This window comes from Eleutherodactylus coqui, chromosome 1 (genome assembly GCF_035609145.1).
Source record: "Eleutherodactylus coqui strain aEleCoq1 chromosome 1, aEleCoq1.hap1, whole genome shotgun sequence".
In the NCBI taxonomy this organism is placed as follows: Eukaryota; Metazoa; Chordata; class Amphibia; order Anura; family Eleutherodactylidae; genus Eleutherodactylus; species Eleutherodactylus coqui.
The window spans coordinates 320,132,073-320,158,740 of NC_089837.1; the positions used below are offsets into that span (position 1 = coordinate 320,132,073).

Consider the following 26,668-nt stretch of genomic DNA (forward strand, 5'->3'; position numbering starts at 1 on the left):
GAGATCACTCCAATATGCACTAGGGAATGATGATAAAGCGCCCATCCACCTGAGTGCATCGTTAGGGTCTCTGCAATAACTGCTGCTGGTATCTATCTAAATTGGTAAATAGTATACCAATATCATGAATCAGAAGCTACTACTATTGTTCAAAATTGTGAACAATCATGTCATTAATCAAATGAATCTACTCTGTTCAATTTGTTTCCTGCAGTAAGAATTTATCAGGAGCCATACAAAATGAGGATAGAAAAGATAACAAAATAATAAATAACAGCGCTACAGTTCTGATGGTGAATGGGTAGCAAATCAGATCAGCTGTATATCACTGCGGGAGGTATACCTTAAATAGCCCCCAAAATATGCCACCCACATAGTGGGCTAGACCCCCTTTGGCTAAACCCAGTATCCCAGGCAGTCTGTGCCCGCCTCCCCATCAATTCGCCCCGCGGAAAAGCTCGCTGTGAGCACATGCACCATCCACGGCACACCGCCCACCGGCAGGTGCCATGTGGGAAACCCACGCCCACCGCCGGAGGTGTCCAACACCAGTACCCTTTTCCTAGTGGTTAAATGCATTGTGTGGAGGTGGTATATTGGAGGTTATACTGTTAAACATTGTTACATTTAAAAAACACATATAGTTTGCTTGTATGTTTCAGCCTTCATTGCTTTGCATAAGTAAATAATTAGAGGTGGGGTTACCCAATCAGAGTCTGATAAATTCCATCTCTGGAACTTAGATTCATACTGAAAGTGTCGTCCCTTTAATAAATAATGTAGGAAAAATTGTAGAGAGTGATGAGTAGAAAGCAAATCTATTGAATAATTTTTTTCTGCAGTATATTCCCAGAGGAAAATGAAATGTCAGATGAGCTGCAGAATGATAAAGTTAACTTTCTACTAAATGTCACCAGTTTAACCCAGGAAGAAGTGCAGAGTCGCCTTAAAAAGATTAAAATAGGCAAATGGCTGGGTCTTGTTGACATACACCCCCGGGTTTTAAGGGAATTAAGTAAAGTGATAGAGAGACCCTTGTTTCTTATATTTAAGGACTTTATAGTGACAGGGTCTGTTCCATTGGATTGGCTCATAGCCTATGTGCTGGCAATATTCAAAAAGGGGTTGAAAAGCGAACTTGAAAACTAGAGGTTAATAAGTCTTACTTTTATGGTGGGCAAAATGCTTGAAGGCTTTCTAAGAGATGCTGGAGTACCTGAAAGAAAATAGCTGTAAAACTCCATAGCAGCATGGGTTTGTGAGCGTTTGCTCCTGTCAGACCAATTTGATCAGCTTCTATGAGGAAGTAAGTTTTAGACCGGACCGGAAGAGTCGTTGGATCTTGCGTATATGGACTCTTCCAAAGAGTTTGAAACTGTGTGCATAAAAATTTGGTATATAAAATGAGAATGCTTGGTCTGGGTGAGAATGTGTGTAAGTGGGTAATTAACTGGCTCAATGATAGTAACCAGAGGGTGGTTATAAATGGTACATACTATTATTGGAGGAGGCTATGAACAAGGGAGGAAGTAACAAATCTGGACAAGATGAGGAAGTAGAGATATCTTTCAGATGGAAGGTCATGTGTAGAGATGAGCGAGCGTACTCGGATAAGCGCTACTCGCTCGAATAATTGGCTTTATCCGAGTATCGCTGTGCTCGGGTCTAAAGATTCGGGTGCCGGCACGGAGCGGGGAGCTGCAGGGGAGAGCGGGGAGGAACGGAGGTAACATCTTTCTCTCCTTCTCTCCCGCCCGCTCTCCCCTGCTCCCCGCTGCGACTCACCTGTCAGCCGCAGCGGCACCCGAATCTTTAGCCCCGAGCACAGCGATACTCGGATAAAGCCAATTACTCGAGCAAGTAGTGCTTATCCGAGTACGCTCGCTCATCTCTAGTCATGTGACATAGATAAAAAAATTAAGAAAGTAGCTAAAACAGATATATTAAACTAATTATAATATGACTAATAGTGATGATGTACATTGGATTTTAAAATGTTGGTCTCTGCCCAGGAAAATTTTTATCAATTTTAATTCCCAAATTTTCTGTCTCTGTTATTTTTTAAATGACCTCTTAGTATTAAGGTATATATTTCCTTAGATCAGATCAAAGTATAAGAAATGTAAAGTTCTGAACACTATAAAGTCATTTTAAGAACAACAGAAAGAAATAAAATTGGGAATTCAAACTGCTAAAACTGATAAGAGCTTTCCAGTCATTAACCCACAGACTGAACCTAACACCTGGAGCTATGACTACAACTGTCACGGCAGCAGATGTGGGTCCAGGTGTTGGGTTCAGTTTTGGCTTAATAACTGGAAAGTTCTTATTAGTTTGAGTTCCCAAATTTTTTCTTTCTATGTTGTTCTTTAAAAAGACTTTTCAGTATTAAGGACTTTACATTTGTAATACTGTGAGCTGACCGAGGGAAACGTATGTTTTAACATTGAGAGGTCATTTTTATAATGACAGAGCGAGACAAATTTGTGAATTCAAACTGCTTAAAACTTTCTAGTCATTAACACAAGGACTCAACCTCACACCTGGGTCTATGACTCATTACATAGATACTTCACACCCATTAGTGACTCCAGATCTCTGAACTCCAAAAACGTGCAAATGCATAATTTCTGGTTACTGGTATTACCTGTATAATAATTTAAAAGAGTATTTAACATGTCATTCAATATGTCAAAAAAGTCAAGTCCCAGAGGAATTTTATGTTGCGTCAATTAGACATATCATAAAAGACTGGACCCAAGAAAAAGATGGAACCCGGCCAAGACCATGTTCCTGGCTTCAGAGGTGAGGTGACAATCCAAGTATGGACACTTTCTATAAAAAATAATTTGGTGTTATGGAAATGTATGCGTTCTCTCACTTTTCGGTTTCTGTAACTTCCATTAATATCCGTGTAGAGACTATGCATGTTGACTATCACCTAGTCACAGAAAATGGGAAAAGAACGGTTTTGTTTTTAGGAATGGGATAATGGGTATGGCTATGAAAAATAGTACTGATAATCATTCAACTACTCTTTCTGTAAGATTAAAGCTTTAACACCTACTTTTATTATTTCACAGAGCTTATAAACCCACTTTAAGTTCCCAGTATGTATAAACAATAACTCATTCTGTGCTATGGGGCATAAGCAGGGGCGTAACTATAGAGGATGCAGGGGATGCGGTTCCACCCGGGCTCAGGAGCCTTAGGGGGGCCATAAGGCCTCTCTTCTCCTTATAGGGAACCCAGTACTATGAGTAAAGCATTATAGTTGGGGGCCCTGTTACAGGTTTTGCATCGGGGTCCTGGAGCTTCAAGTTACGCCTCTGGGCATAAGTAATGTATCCCATTTATTGATCAAAACAACATGTGTGATATAAGTCAGTACTCCTGAAATACTTTCATCTTCTAATGGTAATTTTGCTACTAAATATGTGGCATTGCTCCACCCAATAATGAGTTAACAACTATTAGTTTCCAATGCTAAATTGCTTTTCAACAAATCTTCTCAATTTGCATTAACAGCATACTCAATTAGCAGCATGGAGACTCAGCACTACTTCCAGTCCTGTGATATCACCAAGCTTAAGATTTATTTGTTCAAGGTAGCACACGTAGCAGGCTTGGTCAGATAGGTATTGAGACAGACTTCAAAAACAAATATGGGATTGATTCCTTAGAGCTTATGTATAGTACATGGCTGTAAAAAGTATATTCTTCAGAAGAGTACAGCAGCTGGACATGACTTTTCAAGATATGCATTGTAAATGGAAAAAATGAGGTAGAAGCTTAGATTAAGAGAATAATGGTCAAAGACGTAGTAATGCAGTTGATCGCAATTTCATAAAGATCATTGATTTGTATATGGCATTCTCTCAGCTGGTTCTTATAGAATGTAAGATCACTATGGATTGAACTCGGGGAATGGGAAGCACTCAATATGGGCACACATGGAGGCTCAGTTTTTAGCACTGTTGTCTTACACTGCTGGGGTCCCTCATTTGAATCCAACCACAAACAATATCTCCATGGAATTTATATTGTATTCCATGTAACATAGTAGATAAGGCCATAGTATGTAAATGACATATGTCCATCCAGTTCAGCCTATTAACCCCCAATGTTGATCCAGAAGAAGGAAAAAAAAACAATGAGGTAGAAGGCAATTTCCCCCATTTAACAGAAAAAAAATTCTCCTTCCTGACTCCAATCTGGCAATTGGAATTAACGCTTTAAATGCTGCTGTCAATTTTGACAGCCCCCTCGCGGTGAGATAGGGGGAGCCGTGTAGGTGTCATAGCTTCTGAAAGGCCCCAGGGCTGCCTTGGAAGACTGCCTATCAAGCCATCCCCATGGGGTGGCTTGATAGGCTGCCTGTCAGAATGCAGTATGGCGTAATGCTATAGCATTATGTCATAGTGCAGGAGAGATCAAAGCATATGGAAGTCCCCCAGGGGGACTCAAAAGTAAAAGTAAAAAAAAACAATAAAGTTTTTTAATTGTAAAAAAAAAGTAATAAAAGTTTAAATCCCCCCCCCCCTTTGCCATATCTGTAATTAAAAAATCTAAATCATAAAATAAAAATACACTTGGTATCGCCGCATCTGTAAAAGTCCGATATATCAAAGTAGCACATTATTTACCCAGCAGGGTGAACGTCGTCCGAAAAAAAAGAATGCCAGAAATGCACTTTTTCAGTCACCCTGTCTCGCAGAAAAAACGCAATAAAAAGCGATCAAAAAGTCCTACGTATTCTGAATTAGTACCAACGGAAAATACAGGACATCCTGCAAAAAATGAGCCCTCGCTGAACTACAGAAAAATAAAAAAGTTATTACGCGCACAAGATGATTGCAGAAAATAATTGAAAAAAATTAAATGTCTTTGAACAAAGAAATAGTAGTATAGTAAAAAAAAAAAACTATACAAGTTTGGTATTGCAGTAATTGTGCTGCCCCATAGAATAAACTTATCATGTCATTTTTGCTGCCATGTGTATACCGTAAAAACAAGACCCCTCCAAAGATGGTGAAATGTGGTTTTTTTTTTTCATTTCACTCCACTTAGAAATTTTTAAATGTTTTTCAGTACATTATATGGTACATTAAATAGTACTATTGAAAAATACAACTTGCCCTGGGAAAAAAAACAAGCCCTCAGATATCTACGCTGATGGTTAAATAAAAGAGTTATGATTTTTTTTAAAGTTAGGAGGAAAGAACGAAAATGGGAAAAAAAAGCTTCATCCTTAAGCGGCTGTCAGAAGGTAATGTCATCAATAACCAAATCTTACTTTTGTATTCCAGATGAAAGCCAGCTGCAGACACACTGATATCAGAGAAGAAATGCAGGTAGAGGTGGTTTGACGTGCTGTTCAGCAATGCGGGTACTGTGGTTCCTAGAACGAGGCAAAAATACATAACATTTTCGACAGGAAATAATATTTGTATACTGCTCTACATATTGAAATCATCTTTTTTCACTGTCCTACAAGATGAAACAAAGGTTACTGCGGTTATCACCGACTCCGACTCTTTACTGCTTCACCATTCAGTCGGCCTGAAGACAGAATATATTCTCCAGTTCATCCCTCCTCATGCTGCATCATTCACTGCTTTATCTGCTGCAGCTCTATATTACAGAGTCATAGGTGCCATTTATAAAAGTGCGCACACTATTATTGTTATGCCTAAAAAATAGGCTTAGATCTCTCATTTTTGTCCACTACACCGGAGTCTGGAATGCTAATAGAGTTACTGTCTACTTTCTACCAGAATACATGGTCGTAAGCTTTTTAATTAAGGGTCTAATTATATGCAGAATGCTCTTTAGCATTTTATTTCCTTGCAGCACGAGCTGCTACTCATTCATAGGGGATATGGCTGTATCTCCCTGCTTCTCTGGAGATTGAACTGTGTCACTAATTCAGACACTGCAATGTACAACAGATGCAAAGCGGTACACATTGGGGCAGCTGTGGCTAAGTCACGTTGGGGACATCTTTGGCACTTTGGGGACATCTGTGTGCTATGAGGGAAGCTCTACGTATTTTAGATTTTTCCAATGTTGAATGGCACGGTATATAACATTCCTAGGTGCAAGTCACTTGTCACAGTGGCAGCATTTCAATTCAATTTTAACCATTAGCACTGAGCTGCCCTTTTGACCCCTGCTTCACTAAGAGCTTTCCTACCAAATTTGTGTTTACCTCACCTCTTGTCCTGCTCTGGGTGATTTGGGGAGCCAGCTGGTAACAGCAGCTCAGCTGAGTGACTCAAACCCCTGATCAATAGAACCTTGTTGCTCAGCAGCATTTGTGTCATATTACCAACATTTACAATTGGTCTCTACTAGAGATGAGCGAGCATACTCGCTAAGGGCAATTACTCGAGCGAGTATTGTTCTTAGTGAGTACCTGACCGCTTGGAAGAAAAGATTCGGGTGCCAGCACGGGTGAGCAGTGAGTTGCGGGAGTGAGCAGGGAAGAGCGGGGAGAGAGAGAGAGCTCCCCTCCGTCCCCCCCCCCCACTCTCCCCCGCCGCTCCCCGCCCCCCACCGGCACCTGAATCTTTTCTTCTGAGCGGGCAGGTACTCGCTAAGGACAATGCTCGCTCGAGTAACTGCCGTTAGCGATTATGCTCGCTTATCTCTAGTCTCTACACATCTTATTGAAAAATGATTTGTAATCCCATGTAATTCAAGGCATGCATTTTGTCTGGTGTTTCCATATTTCTGTCCACCCCCTGTATATGACTATAGACAACTTCAGATGACAAAATGGATAAAAAACATAGTATAGTGTTAGTTATAATAATAAATAATAGTACATATAGCCCTGAATTTGCCATATATTCAAACGTAAAATTGACAGAGTACAGCAAAAACAAAAAAAAATTATAAATTGAATAACCAAAAGTAACATTTTAAGTTTAATCTATTATTATGTAAAGAGATTATTAGTAAAGTACCTGAAAAACTTCCCAGCATGGTGGCTGTGTTGTCACCTCCATCAAAGACTTCCAGTGAGTCCCAATTTTGCTCTGTGCCAAAGCTAATGACCTGGATCTAAATATAAAGCAAGAGAACATTACATACAAAACAGACATGACTTCTACCATATAAATGTTTCTTCTGTGCTCGACTGTATTGTACAGTACAAATAACTTCATCCTCAACAAAAGTGATCAGTATTGATGCCCTGGTGGGGCCAACCATGGTGAGACTTTAATCACTATGTTTACTTGTTTCCAGTGGTGTGCCAGTAATATAGGCAGACCACACAATTGCTATGAGGCCTGTGGGACAAGGGGGCTGGGGCCAAATGGCTCACTTCTTGTTCCACCACTGATTAGTCCCCTCCTCCTCTGAACATCCAGCAGCAGAAGCTTCACTTAGCTGCTTTCTCAGTCCATATACAGGCTCCTCCTCCTCCTCCTTTCTGCTCTGTGCAGTACTGCTGAGAGAGGGGGGAGGAGCAGCCTGCGCAGGCAAAGAGAGCAGCTGAATGTAAGGGTGCTTTAAAACAGAATGACCTATTGAGCGCAGATGCCCAGCAGCTCATCCCAGCGATGATCGCTCCTGTGCTTTTACACAGGAACGAGCATCACTGAGTAATAGAGCTGGAGCTGTTGTAGATCATTCTGGCCCATCAGCCTCCATCCACAGGAAAAAGGCAGTCATTCCTACAAGAATGACTGCCTATTTACACAGGCAAATCATCATTTAGTTTATTTCATGCAGAAACTGGATGAACGAGAAATGAATGAATAATCGTTTGTCCTTTAGTCAGTGCATGCATTTAGACTGAACAACAATTATTCAGATTCTCTCTGGATGCGGGAATCATAGTGATTTTTCGGCCCGTGTAAAAGGGCCTTCAGTGAAGCTTTGGCTGCTAGATATTCAGCGGAAGAGGGGGGCATAGGGGAACATTAGTGCTTTGGGGAGCACAAGAAGGACACCAGTGCTATGCAGGGCCACATAAGGGACACTAGTACTATTATAGAGTGGTGGTGGTGGTGGTGGGGTTTACTGAGCGGTTCATTAGGGGTAATGGCAGGAAGGTAAGGGCCATGGTACATGAGCCAAATTAACATTCAGATTCTCACTGGATCACAAGAATCTGAATTATAATCGTTCAGTGTAAGTGGCGGTGGCGACTGACCCACAAATGAGAATTTGTTAATCGCCCAGTTTCTGCAGGTCTAAAAATCAAACAGCGATCAGTCTGTGTAAACTGGCAGTTCTTCTTTGAACAACAGCCTGCTTACTGTGAATAGACGCAGGCGGGCGGAATGATCTCTAGCCCGCTCCACCTCCACCTCCAATCACCGTGTGACGAACGCTCTCATGTAATACCACAGAAGAAATTACCACTGGGACGATTATCACTACGTAGACTCATATCAGACTATTACATGGTGACTGCATGGTTTAGAGGTAACATTGTGCTGAACCGCTGTATCAAAATCAACTATGTCATAGGCCCCCTGCACACGGGCAGAAATTCCGCGGCCTGCATAGGATTGCATTACAAAACACAATCCTATGCACACAGCCACGATTTGTCCGCGTGAAAACACACGCAGAAAACAAATTGCGGCATGTTCTATTTCTGTGTGGGTCTCGCAGAGGCCCGCACAGAAATGTCAGTAATGATGGGCCGGCTCCGTTCTGTGCATGCGCCTGCTGGTCGGCAGCCGTCCGGCAGCTGGCGCATAGCAGAGATGGAAGATGCTGGGAGCGGGTGAACCACAGGCTTCCACGGGGGTACGGGTCCGCATCCCTCTGCGAGAATTCTCGCAGTGGGATCCGACCCGGCTGTCTGCAAGCAGCCATACTGTAGAAATGCTGACTCAGATATATATATATATATATATATATATATATATATATGTTTTTTTCTTTCTTAATGGGTGGGCTCAATCCTGAGTTTTGCTATGCTATGTGAGTAGTGACAGACATGTTGATTCAAGCAGTCTGTCATATATGGGGCAATATACTGTATTTTACTTAACTTATATGTTATTCAGTGGTGTGTACAGGAGCCCAAGGCCAGAGTAAAGTCATGGTGACTGGAGAACAGTCACGGCAACTGCTAACCTTGCCAAGCCATTGTGATTAATAGTTTTCAAGATATGCACTTAAATAACAAGGAAGCTGTCAATCACAGAGGGTGGGAGAGGCTAGCGGCCACCATGGCTCTGCTTTGGCTGCATGATCCCTTATCGGCCTATGCTATTCATATTGATCAATATAAGGTTCTATGAAAAATATACCTCAATTTCATGTATGGCTTCATCTACAAGCAACTATATTAATGAAAGGTCAACTTTTATATGCAATATATGTTTCATTTCATAAGATAAATTCAGCCCTTCAAAACATGTGGCAGCCCCTTAAGGCCTCAGTCAGACGGGCGTTTTTATGTGCGTATGTTACCTGCATTTGCGATTTGCATCTATATAGAACCAATGCTTTTCAATGGCAGCGGTCATATGCCCAATATTTACCTGCTGCTGAGAGCTGCCTCTGATTAGTCACAGTGCTCAGCCAATCAGAGGCAGCCCTTTCAGCAGACGAGGATTTTAAATCCCCGCCTGCTGAAAGCACTTCAGAACAGTGAAAGGAGAAGACCCGGCTGGATGCGCCTGAGCCCTGGCAGCTGCAGAAAAGTGAGTATATATATTTTTTTATTTTTTACAAATTTTAGGGATGATTTTTCATGGAAGGGCTTATATTTAAAGCCCTTCCCTGAAAATCACTGCAAGGCTTGCCGGCAGCCAATTGCTTTTAATGGAGCCAGCTGTAGTGCTGACTCCATTGAACTCAATGGGAGAACATCGCAATCTTCTGCTACAGCTGTGACAGCTGGGGCAGAGGATTTCTTCATCTCCACGGGGAGTCCCATTCCTGTCACTGCCACTGTTTTTAATTCAATTTTGCCCCAAAAGAGGCACAGTATCTTATTTTCGGGGGGGGGGGTATATTTGCCTCGCAGCCGGTGTCTGTGTCCTCTGTGATGGTCTCCCCGACAGTGCAGAAGGCTGCTTTGTAATTCTCCCCGCTGTCATCTCTCTCTGTTAACAGGGCTTTGAATTCTCCCCACCTCCAGCAAGTAAGTGCTGTGATTGGACTGAGTGCCAGCCAATCACAGCCGGCGCTTGATCATTCACAGACATTCAGTGAATGACATCACTGAATGGCTGTGATTGGTTCATCGAGCTCAATCCAATCACAGCGCTTACTTGCTGGAGGAAGGGGAATTCAAAGCCCCATTTACCAGAGAGAGATGACAGCGGGGAGGATTACAGAGCAGCGTGCCGCACTGCTGGCGAGACCATATCAGGGAACACAGACGCCGGCTGCGAGGTGAGTATTGCGGGTTTTTTTTATACACCTAGAGTAGATAAGGCTTATTTTCGGGGGAGGGTTTATATTTCAAGCCCCCCCCCCCCCCGAAAATTGGGGTAGGTCTTAAAATAAGGGTAAGCCTTATGTTTGGGGAAACACAGTACTTCCACTTACTGTGCAAATTAAAGGCCACACTTGAAGAAAAAAGATGTGGAAAGCTGCAAAAAGGTATGCTCCTTTTTCAGGACATTTTGCTCCTTAATAGAGATGAGCGAGCGTACTCGGATAAGCACTACTCGCTCGAGTAATTGGCTTTATCCGAGTACCGCTGTGCTCGGGGCTAAAGATTCGGGTGCCGGCACGGAGCGGGGAGCTGCAGGGGAGATCGGGGAGGAACGGAGGTAAGATCTTTCTCTCCTTCTCTCCCGCCCGCTCTCCCCTGCTCCCCGCTGCGACTCACCTGTCAGCCGCAGCGGCACCTGAATCTTTAGCCCCGAGCACAGCGATACTCGGATGAAGCCAATTACTCGAGCGAGTAGTGCTTATCCGAGTACGCTCGCTCATCTCTACTCCTTAACAAAAGGCTGCCAAGAAAATGGATCTTTTGAAGGATTTGGGAATTCAGTGCATAGACCATCCACCCTACTCACCAAATCTTGTTCCAGTAGACTATCACCGATTTGCAAATTAAAAAAAAAAATTGTAGTCCTTTTTGGAAAGCGTAGGGCTTCTTCATATGGGCGTGATTTAGTCCCATTATGTGTCCGTGATAATCACAGACAGGACAAAGTGAAACCATTGATTTCAATGGTTTTGCTATCATTAGCAGTATTCTCGCCTGGCAATAGTGCTGGCGAAAAAAGATAGAACTTGCGCTGTCTTTCTCACATGTAGTTAATACTATGTACCTATCTTCCTGCTGTCTTTTTCAAACTCGCACTATAGCATGGAGTTTGAAAAGTCAAAGAAAAAAAAATATTCATGTGCAATTATGCTCCGTAGCGGCAAGCGTAGTTGCGCATACGCTCATGTGTTCTTGCCCTGAAAGAAACTTTAGAAACAATGTAGCAAGTATGTTGAACTTCAGGCGTAATTTATTGAATACCCCTAACTCATTCTTTTAGTTGGGCTAAGAACTTTTCAGCCCCCCCTTGTATAGACCTTCACATCTCAACATATACTCTAGTCCTATAATGTACATAATCATATATATAGCAGATATTATTGCAAATGTATAAGTAGTTTACCCACAAAATTAAGAAAATATTGAGCTGGGCATATTTAATCAAGAGGAAGACCATCTAAAAGTAGATATCATGATATTAATGAAAAAAGATACACTTCCAGTTCTTCTAAACAATACTGACAACTATCAGCAGGAGGTCTGGCTAACAGAGTCTGATATGAAATACAAAGATGAAATAAGGTGTCAGGACATGTTTTCTCCGCTTGGATAAAAAACTCCCAAAAATTCAAATGCAAAATGTCATGCAGAGAAACCTGCTTTCATTATTAAAAAAAGAAAACACATAACCAACAGCTCCAGTTCTCTCACGGTGCACATACTCAGTGATATCCCTTCTGTTAACTAAACATGAACACATGCTGGTCTATCTGTGCACTGGCAATGAATTCCAGACTTATTAACAAGCCAACTGGTATGGGCCACATGTCGAAATTCTGCCCCAATGTGTCAACTCGTTCGCAATGATGGTTCAGAAGGGACATTTTACCCCTATCAAGCATGAATGTGCTATTCCACAAAACATTGAACTTGGTGACATTCTGAATGTGTGACGTTCGGTATGTCCCCTGGGCAGCAAGTTGGAAAAGCTATTAAACTGAACTTCAATTAGGAAACAAGCCATAAATATTGCACAGCAGTGCTTCCTAGGCGAATGATTTCTGTTTAATGAATGTCCAGACCACCATACAGAGATAAAAAATGGTGCTAGAGTCTGGAAGCTGTACAAATGATGTGCGGCATTTCATGATACATTTACAACAGAAATATACGTAACACCGAAATAAGAAAAACTGTTAACAATGTCCGCCTTTCTAATTACACAGCAACACACAATGCCAAATGATTCTGTTCACTAAAGAGCCTTAATTACCTTACTAAAAATCACTGATTGAATGGAAGAGCTTTCTTAAACTTCTTGTCAAAGTAGCTTTACCAGCGGGCAATGAAGAGAAGCTAAATATTACAATGTAATACCCTGTAGACCAAATATACCATGCATGTCTCAGACCAAAGAGAGCTGCAGGAGAGCAGCTGCACCATTCGCCTTTCTTGTTGTTAAGTGCTGGTGGCCAGCAGAAAGGTAAAAGAATCATTTTTGGAAAGGTGGTTGGAAGAGGATGCCACACACTTAGGGCTCATGTCCACGGGCAAAATAAGAATTAAAATCCGCAGCGGATTTTAACTCTTCTCCTGCCCGTGGATCCGCACCCCATAGGGATGCATTGACCACCCGCGGGGTAGATAAATACCCGCGGATGGTCAATAAAAGGGATTTTAAAAAAAATGGAGCATGAAAAAATCTGGACCATGCTCCATTTTCATGCGGGTCTCCCGCGGGGACGGCTCCCGCGGGCTTCTATTGAAGCCTATGGAAGCCGTCCGGATCCGCGGGAGACAAAAATCGGGATTTACTCACACGCTCCGTTTCTTCTCTTCGCCGCGGCGCCATCTTCTCTCCGTCGCGGCCGTATCTTTTTTCTTCGGGGCGGCGCATGCGCGGGGCACGTCACCGACGTCATCATGCGCATCCGCCGAGCCGAAGAAAGAAGATCCGGCCGCGACGCAGAGAAGATGACGCCGCGGCGAAGAGAAGAAATGGAGCGGATGGGAGGTGAGTTTATTCTCATTTATTCTTATTTTCAGCCCCCATGTCCGCGGGGCAGGAGGGACCCGCTGCAGATTCTCCATGGAGAATCCGGAGCGGGCCTGATTTTCCCCGTGGACATGAGGCCTTAGGGCTTAAGCAGGCTTGATTTCAATGGTTTAGTTTTCACTGGTGGTATTCTTGCCCATTAACCCTTTCCAATCCACTGTCTGACATCTAAAGACATTCTGATTGAAGGCTGACCAGCTCTAATGTCAGAAGACGTCTGGCAGGGTATTCTTACTGTAGATTACTGGCCGCTCTGTTGTCGGGGGCCTCTCCACACCGCAGTACTGGCTCTAACCAGCAGATGGCGCCATTGTATAATGGCAGAAAGAGAATGCCCCTTAGGAAACCCAATCCAAAATTGGATTGCAAAGGGTTAATACTTTGGCTAAGATAGGGCAAGACCTATCTTCCTGTTTTTTGGGGTTTTTTTTGTAAACTCAAGCACGATAGCGCAAAATTTGAATATTAAAAAAAAAGCCCCAGTTCATGTGCTATTATGCTCTGTAGTGGTGAGTGCATTAGCTTATGTGCCTGTCTGTTTACACCCTAAATCATCAGTACAAGCAAAATATGATTACATAGAGAAAGGTATTATAGTCTATATCTTTAATTCATAACATATGTCAATATGAACACCCTGTGTAGTCATATGTAGCAGTAATGTATTGCTCATAATGGCAAACCTATTTCTCAAAGCTTTCCAAATAGATGGAAGATAAATGCAAAGTAGATTGCATGATTCATTATCCTAGCACGTAAGAGGGGGGACTATGTAACCTACCCACAGCCTGCTTGTCCTCTATAGTTACCTCTATTAATAAATTAATACCAATTTTATTGATGACTGCTTAGATGTTTATGGGTTACATCATGAGAATACCTGTCTATTATTTGTGTAGCACAGTATGTAATGTTTTGTCTTGCAGGTTGGCTGGATTTCAGGCTGTAGTGCCCTAGAGCACAATCGGATGTGTGATGCTGTGATTGGACAAGGAGTCTTCTGAGAACAGTCACAGGGGAGGTAAGTAGGATATGCTAGACCCAGGAAAAGCCTGATGGCAGCTGGGGAAATAAGCGTTGTGATGCTGATGTGCTGCACCTCCACTGTGTTTGGTGAGGACCATGTGTACCGCTGTAACAGCAGTAACAGCTGAAACGTATCATCATGTCAAGTCATTAGCTCTTTGGAGTTTATGGGGCTATGGACATAATCCACCCAATGAGGGAAGCAATTTTATATTGCTGTGTCAGTAAAAGTGTGTTCTATCAAAGTGATGCATTATGTATTCCGCATGGTGAACGTTGTAAAAAAAAAAACAGAACTGCAGAATTCTGCTTTTCTGGACACCCTGTTTCCAAAAAAAAAAAAAAAAGTAATAAAAAGTGATCAAAAAGTCATATAAACTTCCAAATAGTACCAATAGAAACTACAGGAAGACCCGCAAAAAAACAAGTCCTGACAAAACTACATTTGATGGAATACCAAAAGAGTTAGGGCGGTCACAAGAAAATCGTACTGACTCATAGAATAACGTTAATATGCCATTTTTCTGCCATGCATATGCCGTTAAAACAAGACAACCTAAAGAAGGTGAATTTTTTTTTTCACTTCACTCCACTTAGAAATTGTAAACATTTCTTTTAGTACATTTATATGTTACATTAAATAGTACCATTTAAATTACAACTCACCCTGCAAAAAACAATGATTTTTGAAAGTGGGGAGGAATAAACAAAAATGAAAATAAAATTTCCGTCATTAAGTGGTTAAGGTACTGTAAACTACTTGCTCCTGAACATGAGCAATTAATAAGTGGGTACAGTACTGCACCCCCATAGTTACCATTATGTCAAGAATGACCAAAGTTAGATTTTTTTAGAATTGCAGATGTAATGCAACTACAAGACACACTGAAACACTTGCATATAGAAATAAGAACAAGACATATACAGTATGTTCCTTGAATAATCCACACCTGAATTCCTGCTCCCTCGGGCACTGTGATCTTCCATACACAGTTCAAACTGTTTAAGTAGGGCTCAGGGAAACCTGGAGACAGGATGGTTCCTTTGCGTTCAGTCAGATTCCCTCCACAAGGTACTAATAAATCACAAGGAAAAGAACACATCAGACCTGATGCCAATATCGCATTGGAATGTATAGTGGCTATTCACGGTCAAGCAATTTATAAGGAAAAAACCCATATTGTTCATTAGAAACAAAACACATTTATCGACTGAATTGCCATACATTACCATAAGACAAACTAGTCTACCAATCACCATTGTTTATTGGGTACTTACCAACACAAGAGGGCACTGAAGTGTTCCACTGTGCCAGGGCTCCAATTACTGACTGACATTCGATATTCTTAGAGCCTTGCAATGCATATCCAGGAATGCACTCAAAACGGACAATCGCTGCAACTGCGAAGTCATTTCCAATGCGGCGTCCATACTTGGGTTCTGGTATTGAGCTACACTGAGTGGCACTAGTACGCGGAACAGCTAAAAGAGGCAGAGAGATGTTCGGAGGGGTAGTGAAGACAAGGAAAAATGTGAAAGGATGCAGTATTATAAAGAACAGTCAGAGTAGATAATGGAACAAATGCATGTAGACAAGAGTGGAATAAGCAGAGGTAAGCACATGTCTAGAACATAACATCCTGGGAGCAGCAGGACATTGGGTTTAAACTGTTTTATCATCTTTTGACTTTTAATCCATGGTCTTTTGAACTACATGGTTCCTTCCATAAGTATGAAAGAAGACTGGGCACTGCATCTTCTCTATTGGGAGATGTAGCAGATACAACATGGTCTTTGGAAAGCCCATAACAAAAATGGAAAGGTCTACAATTTTCCAACCCCTTTTTGCTACATAAATAGTTTATTTAGTTTGAAATAGGTGATTACTCGTTGTTCTGTTGCCGGGACCCACAATGATCAGTTGTAATCTCCCGAAAATGTTATCAGCACTGGCGTAACTATAGGGGATGCAGGGGATGCGGTTGCACCCGGGCCCAAGAGCCTTAGGGGCCCATAAGGCCTCTCTTCTCCATATAGGGAGCCCAGTACTATGAATAAAGCATTATAGTTGTGGGCTCTAATACAGATTTGGCACTGGGGCTCAGAAGCTTCAAGTTACGCCTCTGGATATCAGCAAGTGTTCGACTCTTCCATGCAGCACCACTACTGGCGAAATTAAACTTTAGATGGTACACATTGAAATCAATTAGCACTTCATGTAATGCATTGCCCTCCTCAGGGGCGGACACCTTTTGTAGGCACTCTCTGCTCCAACTTATTGATGAGGGATCTGAGTAAGGGATCTCCCCACTATATATTATATCGCAATGGCTTAACAGGATGATTGAATGCAGGTTTTCTAGACTAGACGTCCACAACATGTATGAATAGATGCCATGGGTTGTATGACGTTTTTTCTATATCTGATGAGATAGAGATTTCTTTAATTGAAAGAACATAAAAAAGAATAGAATAACAGAATATAATTCCTGGTTTTATAAAGTGCATTTGTCAGAATAGAAGCTTTATATTTTGCTGATATTGTTTTTCAGTACAAGATGAACCCCATTACATCATGTTCAATGTGCCTGGGAAACAGATGGGAGCCTTACATTGTGTGAAAATGCCCTGATATGAGGATGATAAGTCTTGGCAAAAAAACAGCTCTTTCATTTGTGCTCAGTACAAGATACATTAGTATATACTATATGGCACATTACTCTCATCAACTTGTGATATATATCCCGAATCCCAGTTGCAAACACACATAAAATACATTGCTGCAAGGTGCATTTACTGATTCTCAGTTGCCTTTCCTCTTGAGTTGTGCACCTGCCAAATCCACTTCTTTCACGATGTCCCTTTCCACTTTCCCAATCCAGCCATGTGACAGTTTTTAATATCTGTATGACAGTCTCTGTAGGTTTTATGCACTGCTTCGATGACCACAGGACATGACACGCCATTTATCCACCTACCTTGGTACACAAAATGAAATCCTTTGGCTGTGGCCTGTCCCTTGGCATTGAACTTAATTAAAATCTGATTGGAAGTTGCAAGAGGTAGAGATTCACCTGTAACGGCAGAGCGCACGTGTTACCGAGCGGGGAAAACCTGCCTTTTGTAGATAAACCTGCTGCTGGGATTCGCAAAGCGGGGATGCTGATCTGATCACAGTGTGTGAGATAGACTGCGACAACACAAAGTGGTCTGCACTCTGGGCATGGGAACATATTACCCGGCTGGAGGAGGAGGAACTAAACAGATAACCAAAGTAATGTGTGTACAGCTGCTGATGTGAAATAATGTGATAGCACAGATGAACTGAGATACAGAAATCAGCTGTGGAAACATACTTTTACATTCTGCTAAAAGTTAGCTTATCGCCTTCCCTGATAGTAAATATCTGTCTTTTATCTAGCTAAATATTTTACCATCCCCTTACATTACCTCTAATAACGTATTCCTAAACCTCCAGTGCTAAATTATACGTGTTTATACACATTTGTTAAAACAGCATACCAACTTCCCAGGAATCATTGTATTGCCCCGGATGCTGATAAGAGAGAAAGGCTATGTTCACCATTTTACAGCCTATGGATGGGTATAGTCTACGTAAAAAGTTGAAAACTTTGTAAATAGTTTAACTTGCTCATCTTGTACCACTTGTTTTATAGCCTCAAAATGCATTTACATTTCTCCTGGCTGTCACTGGAAACAGTTGACAAGTTGTCAACGGAAACATCTCTAAAGGCCCATTACATGCAACGATTATCGCTCAAAATTCATTCAAACAACCGCAAATGAGCAGTAATCGTTGTGTGTAAATGTACGATGATTTTAAGGTGAGCTTAAAATCCATTGTTCAACTGCAGAGAGATAAAGTATCTCTCAATAGACCGCATGCTGTGTTCGCCGTGGGAGTCGGGAGATTACATTGTATTCTGCTGGCAGCTCCATCGAGAACAATGCAGCTCTGTGCAGAGTCTAGCCTACTTGCTGGGATCTGCAAACGGGGGCCCTTTTACATGCAAATGAAGATGATAAAGTGTTAACTGACATTAGTGTCCATTAACACTTTATGCTAAATGATCGCTAAAATTTTAATCCTTCAATCATTTGAAACATTATCTTTGCATGTAAATGGACCTTAAGTCTATGTTCATACTATGTTTCCAGTGCATGCTTGGTGTAGAACTTCCAAAGTATATGCTAAACATGTTCATAGAATTCTAGGGACCTTGTAGATGCATGGCTAAAGAATTCCCTTCTGGTATAAGTCTGTACTGAATGGAGAAATGTAGCCAACTATTCTTTTCAATACAAAGGGAGCCTAAGGTGGGGATTCTGGCTGTGAGCGTGGCCAGTGACCTTGCATATGGCAATTAATGGTACTGCATATGACCCTGGAGGCACGCATGCAGTCATGCGCAGTAAAGGTTGTTTTTTTTTTATATTTCCCATGACATCGCTTAGCGATGACACAGGTACGCACAGCCCATATGTAATGTTAATTACGTATGGGCTGTGGGTTGGACTCCTTCATTGACATCAATGGAGGCTGTCCGCATGGGTTCGGCGGTAAAATAGAGCATGCTGAGATTTTTCTCTTACGGAATACGTAAATCATACCCACGAGTGTGAAGGAAAATTCGAAAATGCATCACTTTCAATGCTCGCATTTTACCGCAGATCCTCAATGCGGACACCGATAGCGGGATCTGCAATTCAAATGCGGTCGTTTGAGACCGTCCTTTAATGCAGTGGAAAACATTTTACTGTACAGTGCCTAATGAAGAGTACATTTCACATAATGCAGATCACCAGATCAAGCTTTGGGAGATTACTGGGAGATTTCAGCTCTGAAGTTTGTAGAATTGTAATTGCACCTCTAGACTAAAATATAGACTATAACACAGATTCACTACAAGTCATGCAGGCATTTTCATCGTTATTACATCATTTACGTAGATTAGTTCTACATGTAAACTGTCAAATTGTGTTAAAAGGAAAACACGTTTATACATTTACATCCAACGGTAGCTAGCAATTAATAAAGTGGTAATCAGTGTTTGGGAAAGGCATTACCTTCTGTATTAACTATGGATTATATGATCGTCATAAAAATATGGATATTCATAACTAATATAAATTATATGGTATTTTATCCTCTACTGGTCTTGATCTCCATTCCTAATGTCAATGCATTAAAATCCTTAGGCCATCCGGCCACTTACCAGTATGAGATCCAGAGAGAGAGCTGAGAAGATGAGTTTGTTCATTGGGCCCATCATAGACTTCAACTACATCATGGAGAGCTGTCTGGAAAAAGGTGAACTGGCCAAAAACCACTGGAAGAGAGGTGGTCACATATTATAATTACAACTAGTAAAAGCAAGCATCTTCTTTATGTACTGGATCGTTACGTGATCACTTGTGTAGGAGACCTCATTGATCAGCTTTTTAAAAAAATGCTCACTTGGTTTTTCACTTTACTGACAGTATATTCTGTATAGAGGTTAATACATGAATAATCTGCTAGGAACACCTTACTAAGGAAACATTGGGGTACAAAACAAGCAATCAGAAAATGTGCGAGGTGAGCGACCCCATAGCGTATTATCTTGTTGCTGCATGTTCCACATAATAGGCTACAAAACTTATTTTCAGATTAGCACTAAAGAGGCTCATTAAGGAAATTTTTGCACTGGGAACAATGAGTAACAATGGTCCTGCCCCTAGATTACTCATCAGCAACATAAAATGCAATGCATATATTGTAATGACAATCAGTGGCATTAGAGCAATACAGCACTGCATCTTAATTAAGTAATTCCAATTGCCTTCTACACCTTTGTAATGAGTGAGAAATGTTCTATACTATAAATACCCAGTAACAAATAGTAAAATAAATTCTGAAGCTATAGAAATAATCAAGGCGTAAAACACTAATTTGCTTGGAGAGATTAAGCAGGAAAAATGTCATTTTTTTTTGATTATCACTATCATTATATGAAACCTATTTGCATTTGACATGCCTGGTGGTATATGCTGCACTCTACACACAGGTGGTGCAGCCTTGTGAGATGCAGCAGTATGTGACACCTAGTACATACAGGTGGTGGACAAAAATATGGAAACATTGTACGAAATGCATGGAATTTTAATCATAAGCACTAAGCTGCCCTTTTGACCCCTGTTTGGCTGAGAGCTTTCTCGCCAAATTTGTGTTTACTGCACCTCTTGCCATGCTCTTGGTGCTTTGGGAGCCCGCTGGTAACAGCAGCTGAGTGGCTCAAACCCCTGACCAATGAAACCTTGTTGCTCGGGCAGATATTCATTTCTGCCTGGCAGCATCTACGTCATATTACCTCCACTGGGGAGTTTAAATAATATTTCAATAAGACATGTAGAGACCGATTTTAAGGCATACATTTCGTACAGTGTTTCCACATTTTTGCCAATCCATGTACGTTCTGAAGCAGTTATTGATTACTGCTTTTTGATAAGATGTTTGCTTATTTTTCTCACCACTTGAAAAATCAACTAAAGAACAGTTATATAACCTGAACACAGTGACCTGTATCCTCATAGTTGTTGGTAGAAGAACTCAAGCATAATGTCCTAGAATGATTATATAGTGATATTGTGAAGATTAAGTTTCTAATCTACCTCACATTGACTAAAATTCAATAGATCTTATCCCGGGGCAAAGATCCAGTTTGGTGCCCAACATTCTTGCACCAGGGGCAAAGATCCAGTTTGGTGCCCAACATTCCCCATCGGAAGCTTTACTCAGTGTGCCGTTCCCTTCCACCGATCCAATTGAATGCCAGCTAACTTGTGGGGGTGCTGTCCTGGGGGACACTCTTGTGGTAGTGTTTTGAGGGACACTTACTTCTGTTAATAGGGGACATTCTTTGTGTTGTTTATGAGGGGGCAATCTGTTGCAGCTTATGCGTATGGTCTGATGGTGTTGTTTATGAGTGGGCACACTCATGCTGCTTTTTAGGAGTGCGTTCAATTGGCATTGTATAGGGAAAGGCAATCAGCTGAAGTTTTTTATTAGGGCACTTCCACCAGAAATACACATGCTACCTACATACATATATCTGCATATATATGTATATTATTGATACATACATAAATATTGTATCCAGCTGTGCCTCAAACATTTATTGTGGGGGAGTCAACAGGTTCCCACTGCTAATTTATTAGTTGTGCTCAGGATTCTCGGGGCTGTGGCAGGATCCAGCTCGTAGGGAGCAACTTATGAAGAAACCTAAGTAGCCCTGAAAGCTTGCAAATATAATTTTTCTAGTTAGTCAATAACGATATGACCTCCATAATACTTTTGTCTTTTTTGACACAGGAATATTTAACATCACATAGCTCTACAGAACTGAAACGTAAAGACTCGGTGCTCCTTTATACACTCTTCGTGCCACTGGCTGTTCCATGTACGTGAAGCTTGAAAAGAATTGTGCTTGCTGAGGATGGCTAAGTGCATCCAACAGACCTACCATGATCATTTAAATATTGTTAGAAAATGTTCTTTTCTTCCATAGGTTTCATTGCGGCTGCCAAAATGAAATCCAGATGACAGATATGATGTATCATGCCAACCTGCAAACTTATTTATCTATCTCCAATATTAAAACTAGACATAAGGTTATACGAGGTATGCTTACAGTACACGAAAAGACAGCACTTCAATATGACTATTTTGCAAAAAATTTGGTGCAGTGTATAACCAGAACTATTGCTATGCTGTCTATGTAGGTGGGTCCACAGTAGCACATGATGAAGTCACACTAATTTTAGATCCTTCAATTCCACAATAAAAATGATATTCTGCTACTCAATTTCTTGGAACGGTGCTACAGCTTGACCAGCTTCTAGATAGCTGTTAAAGTGGAAGTGTAACCAGGGGCGTAACTATAGAGGATGCAGGGCATGCGGTTGCACCCGGGCCCAGGAGCCTTAGGGGGCCCATAAGGCCTCTCTTCTCCATATAGGGAACCCAGTACTATGAATAAAGCATTATAGTTGGGGGCCCTGTTACAAGTTTTGCATCGGGGCCCAGAAGCTTCAAGTTACGCCTCTGAGTGTAACCATAGTCTTTAGAATTATAAGTAAGCAACAACCTTTGAGTTAGGGCTTGCTTCAACTGGCTTCACATCTGTGTTGGAACCTCTGGTCGGAACTGACTTAAAATACCGGAAGAAAATCATTGCATGTGTCCAAAAGCCAGGCACCTGAGGGTAAACTGAATGGACTCCATGATAGTCAATGGGATCCGTTCAGTGCTGTTCGTTTCTATCCTGAGAAGGAGTCGTTCGGAGCAGGAAAGCGGAGCCCCCGATGCAGGTGTGAATCTACCCTTGCACTGCTGTTAAGTTCAGTTAATTGTTTCCATTTCTCTGTTCCTTGAACGTTTAATTCCATTTTTATTTTGATTTGTCTACTCCTCAAACAGAACAGAGAACTGGAAATAGTTAACTAAGCCTAATAGTAAACATTGGCCCATTAAGAGTTTACTGTGATTTCCCCGTATCTTCTTTGTACGCCACTGGGTTCAAACCACAGTCTTCTGGATAAAAGATCATTTAAATGAAACTAAACTTATTGGGATTTAATTTCATATTTATGACAAATACATGGTATATACTGCCAAGAAAAGAATTATGGAACATCTCATTATCAAAATAAAATAGAAATGAAGAAAACATAGATGAGATAATATATGTATAATTTTTGCTTCCCCATCCAGGACATGGGGGCCTGGTGTTTGTTTCCTACTCCATGACCTTTAAAATGATTCATGGACCAAAATGTAAGATCACTTACCGTAATCCTTCGGAACAACAATGAAGTAGGAGCAGCTCTGTCCAGTAGTGTAATTACTGGGGTAATTAGGAGAGAGAATAACTCCATCTTGGCTGACGTGCTGTCCTCCACAGGGGGCTAAATGAGAAATGGAGATATAGTACATATTGACACCAATGCTTTGACTCAATACTTCATAATTTACCAGGCTGGTTTATGAAAATAGAAAAAGGATAACCCCATGGTGGGGTTATCCACAGCACTCAATAACCTTTTCAATCACATTCCCCAATATATTTCTCAACTTTATTTTCAGAGTTGTGACAAGCCCCTTCAGCCACCTGTACGCAGTCTTGGCAATAGCTGGGCATTCCCTGCTAGGCAGTGAACACTACGTCACTAGCTGCAGGACCTGCAGAAAGGAGACTGCAGAGAATGGACATAACTAGAGATGAGCGAGCACGCTCGGACAATGCAGTTACTCGAGCGAGCATCACTCTTCTCAAGTAACTGCATTCTTGTCCGAGCAGGCTCGGAGGGGGCGGCGGGGGGTGCCTGGGGGTAGCAGGTGGGAACGGGGGAGACTCTCTCTCTCCCCCTCGCCGCCCTCCCAAGCCTGCTTGGACAAGAATGCAGTTACTCGAGAAGAGCGATGCTCGCTCAAGTAACTGCATCATCCGAGCGTGCTTGCTCATCTCTTGACGTAACGTCACAGGAAGAAAAGGATCTGGCCGGCTTTCTAATGACAAACCCCCTTAAAGACACGCACACAGCACAGCTGTGAGCACTAGATGCTCAGTGTGTGTGAAGCTGTTACATGGATCTACCACAGACATTGCTTACAGGGGAATGCAGACACTCCTATCACAGTTACTACTTGTCACACAGGTATAATAGAGGAGATCGCAGTTTATACTGACTGTATATTTATGGTCTGTAGCTTACTTAGGTGAATACAGAAGTTAATGATTTATTAAACTGTCCCCCTACAACCAAGAATGGTACAGTCTCTAGCTAATGCTCTGCTAATGCATCAAGGGATTGATTAAAAAAATGAAGGTAAAAAATCCCACTTTCAAGATGGTGTCTTATGAGCATCAGACAGGGGGCTGCACTGTAAGGAAGTGGCTGTAATACACAAAGGAGACTTCCAGAGTGTGACAGGCAATCAGTTGAGAGGACAGGGATTGAAAAATGTGTTTTCGCTGGAATGGCCCTTTAATATGCCTTCTTCTGTAATTGGATGCATATGGAGATCTAGTAAGGCCCTGTGGACTTTTTTTTTAGGTATTATGGCTTTGAGCAACACTGAGCTTGTATAGGGCTTAAATACAGCCATTAGGATCATAATTAACCCCAAGTACCAAACCTATTCTGGCATTAAGGCTCAAATAATGTTTTTGCTTTTGCACTGCCTCATTCCAAGATGTAGCTGTAGATTTCATTGGCACCATTTTGGGTTACATGGCATTTATTGAATAACCTTATTATTCTGTGGGAGTGGGCGGAATGGAAAAATAAGCAATTGCGACATTACACTTAACATTTTTTAAATGTGATTCACCATTCACTTTCAATAATGTGTTAACTTTTTTTTTTCATACAGGACAGGACTATTTACTAAAGAAAAACACTTTTTATAGAAATATATATGTTTTTACTAGAGATGAGCGAGCACCAAAATGCTCGGGTGCTCGTTACTCGGGACGAAATTTTCGCGATGCTCGAGGGTTCGTTTTTCGAGTAACGAACCCCATTGAAGTCAATGGGCGACCCGAGCATTTTTGTATATCGCCGATGCTCGCTAAGGTTTCCATTTGTGAAAATCGGGGCAATTCAAGAAAGTGATGGGAACGACACAGCAACGGATAGGGCAGGCGAGGGGCTACATGTTGGGCTGCATCTCAAGTTCCCAGGTCTCACTATTAAGCCACAATAGCGGCAAAAGTGCCCCCCCCTCCCAACAATTTTTACTTCTGAAAAGCCCTCATTAGCAATGCATACCTTAGCTAAGCACCACACTACCTCTAACAAAGCACAATCACTGCCTGCATGACACTCCGCTGCCACTTCTCCTGGGTTACATGCTGCCCAACCCCCCCCCCCCCCCGCACGACCCAGTGTCCACAGCGCACACCAAAGTGTCCCTGCGCAGCCTTTAGCTGCCCTCATGTCACACCACCCTCATGTCTATTTATAAGTGTGTCTGCCATGAGGAGGAACCGCAGGCACACACTGCAGAGGGTTGGCATGGCTAGGCATCGACCCTCTTTAAAAGGGGCGGGTAGCCCACAATGCTGTACAGAAGCAATGAGAAATATAATCCTGTGCCACCGCCATCAGGAGCTGCACACGTGGGCATAGCAATGGGGAACCTATGTGCCACACACTATTCATTCTGTGAAGGTGTCTGCATGCCCCAGTCAGACCGCGTTTTTTTTATAAATAGTCACAGGCAGGTACAACTCCGCAATGGGAATTCCGTGTGCACCCACAGCATGGGTGGCTCCCTGGAACCCACCGGCTGTACATAAATGTATCCCATTGCAGTGCCCTGGACAGCAGAGCTAACGTCAGATTAAATGCAGGTGGGCTTCGGCCCACACTGCATGCCCCAACCTGACCGGTGTTTTTAATTCATAGACACAGGCAGGTACAACTCCCTATTGTGAAGTCCCTGTGGACCCACAGCATGGGTGGCTCCCTGGAACCCACCGGAGGTACATAAATATATCCCATTGCACTGCCCATCACAGCTGAGGTAATGTCATGTTTAATGCAGGTGGGCTTCGGCCCACACTGCATGCCCCAGTCAGACTGGGGTTCTTTAGAAGTGGACACATGCAGTTACAACTCCGTGTGGACCGACAGCATGGGTGGCTCCCTGGAACCCACCGACGGTACATAAATATATCCCATTGCAGTGCCCAGCACAGCTGAGGTAATGTCATGTTTAATGCAGGTGGGCTTCGGCCCACACTGCATGCCCCAGTCAGACTGGGGTTCTTTAGAAGTGGACACATGCAGTTACAACTCCGTGTGGACCGACAGCATGTGTGGCTCCCTGGAACCCACCGGCGGTACATAAATATATCCCATTGCAGTGCCCAGCACAGCAGATGTAACGTCAGCTTTAATGCAGGTGGGCAAAAAATTAATTTGATTACACTGTAGGCGAGGGCCCCCAAAAATTGGTGTACCAACAGTACTAATGTACGTCAGAAAAATTGCCCATGCCCAACCAAGAGGGCAGGTGAAACCCATTAATCGCTTTGGTTAATGTGGCTTAATTTGTAACTAGGCCTGGAGGCAGCCCAGTTAAAATAAAAATTGGTTCAGGTACAAGTTTCAACGCTTTAATGAGCATTGAAACGTATAAAAATTGTTTACAAAAATTATATGACTGAGCCTTGTGGGCCTAAGAAAAATTGACCGTTCGGCGTGATTACGTCAGGTTTCAGGAGGAGGAGAAGGATGAATATTATACACAGATTGATGAAGCTATAAGGTCCACGTTTTTGATGGTGATAGAGAACGATGCTTCCATCCGCGGGTGC

General features: G+C 42.1%; 1 protein-coding gene across 1 annotated transcript in view; it reads right to left on the bottom strand.

The window, feature by feature from the left end:
- Positions 1 to 26,668, bottom strand: part of CSMD2 (CUB and Sushi multiple domains 2) — a 948,969-nt gene that overhangs the window by 104,083 nt on the left and 818,218 nt on the right. The window contains exons 31-37 of the mRNA XM_066586981.1: positions 23,133 to 23,249; positions 19,520 to 19,633; positions 17,261 to 17,356; positions 15,561 to 15,764; positions 15,233 to 15,357; positions 6,972 to 7,068; positions 5,297 to 5,401 (exon numbers count right to left, since the gene is read on the bottom strand). Of these exons, the coding sequence (XP_066443078.1) occupies positions 5,297 to 5,401; positions 6,972 to 7,068; positions 15,233 to 15,357; positions 15,561 to 15,764; positions 17,261 to 17,356; positions 19,520 to 19,633; positions 23,133 to 23,249 (858 nt within the window). The remainder of the gene's footprint in view (positions 1 to 5,296; positions 5,402 to 6,971; positions 7,069 to 15,232; positions 15,358 to 15,560; positions 15,765 to 17,260; positions 17,357 to 19,519; positions 19,634 to 23,132; positions 23,250 to 26,668) is intronic.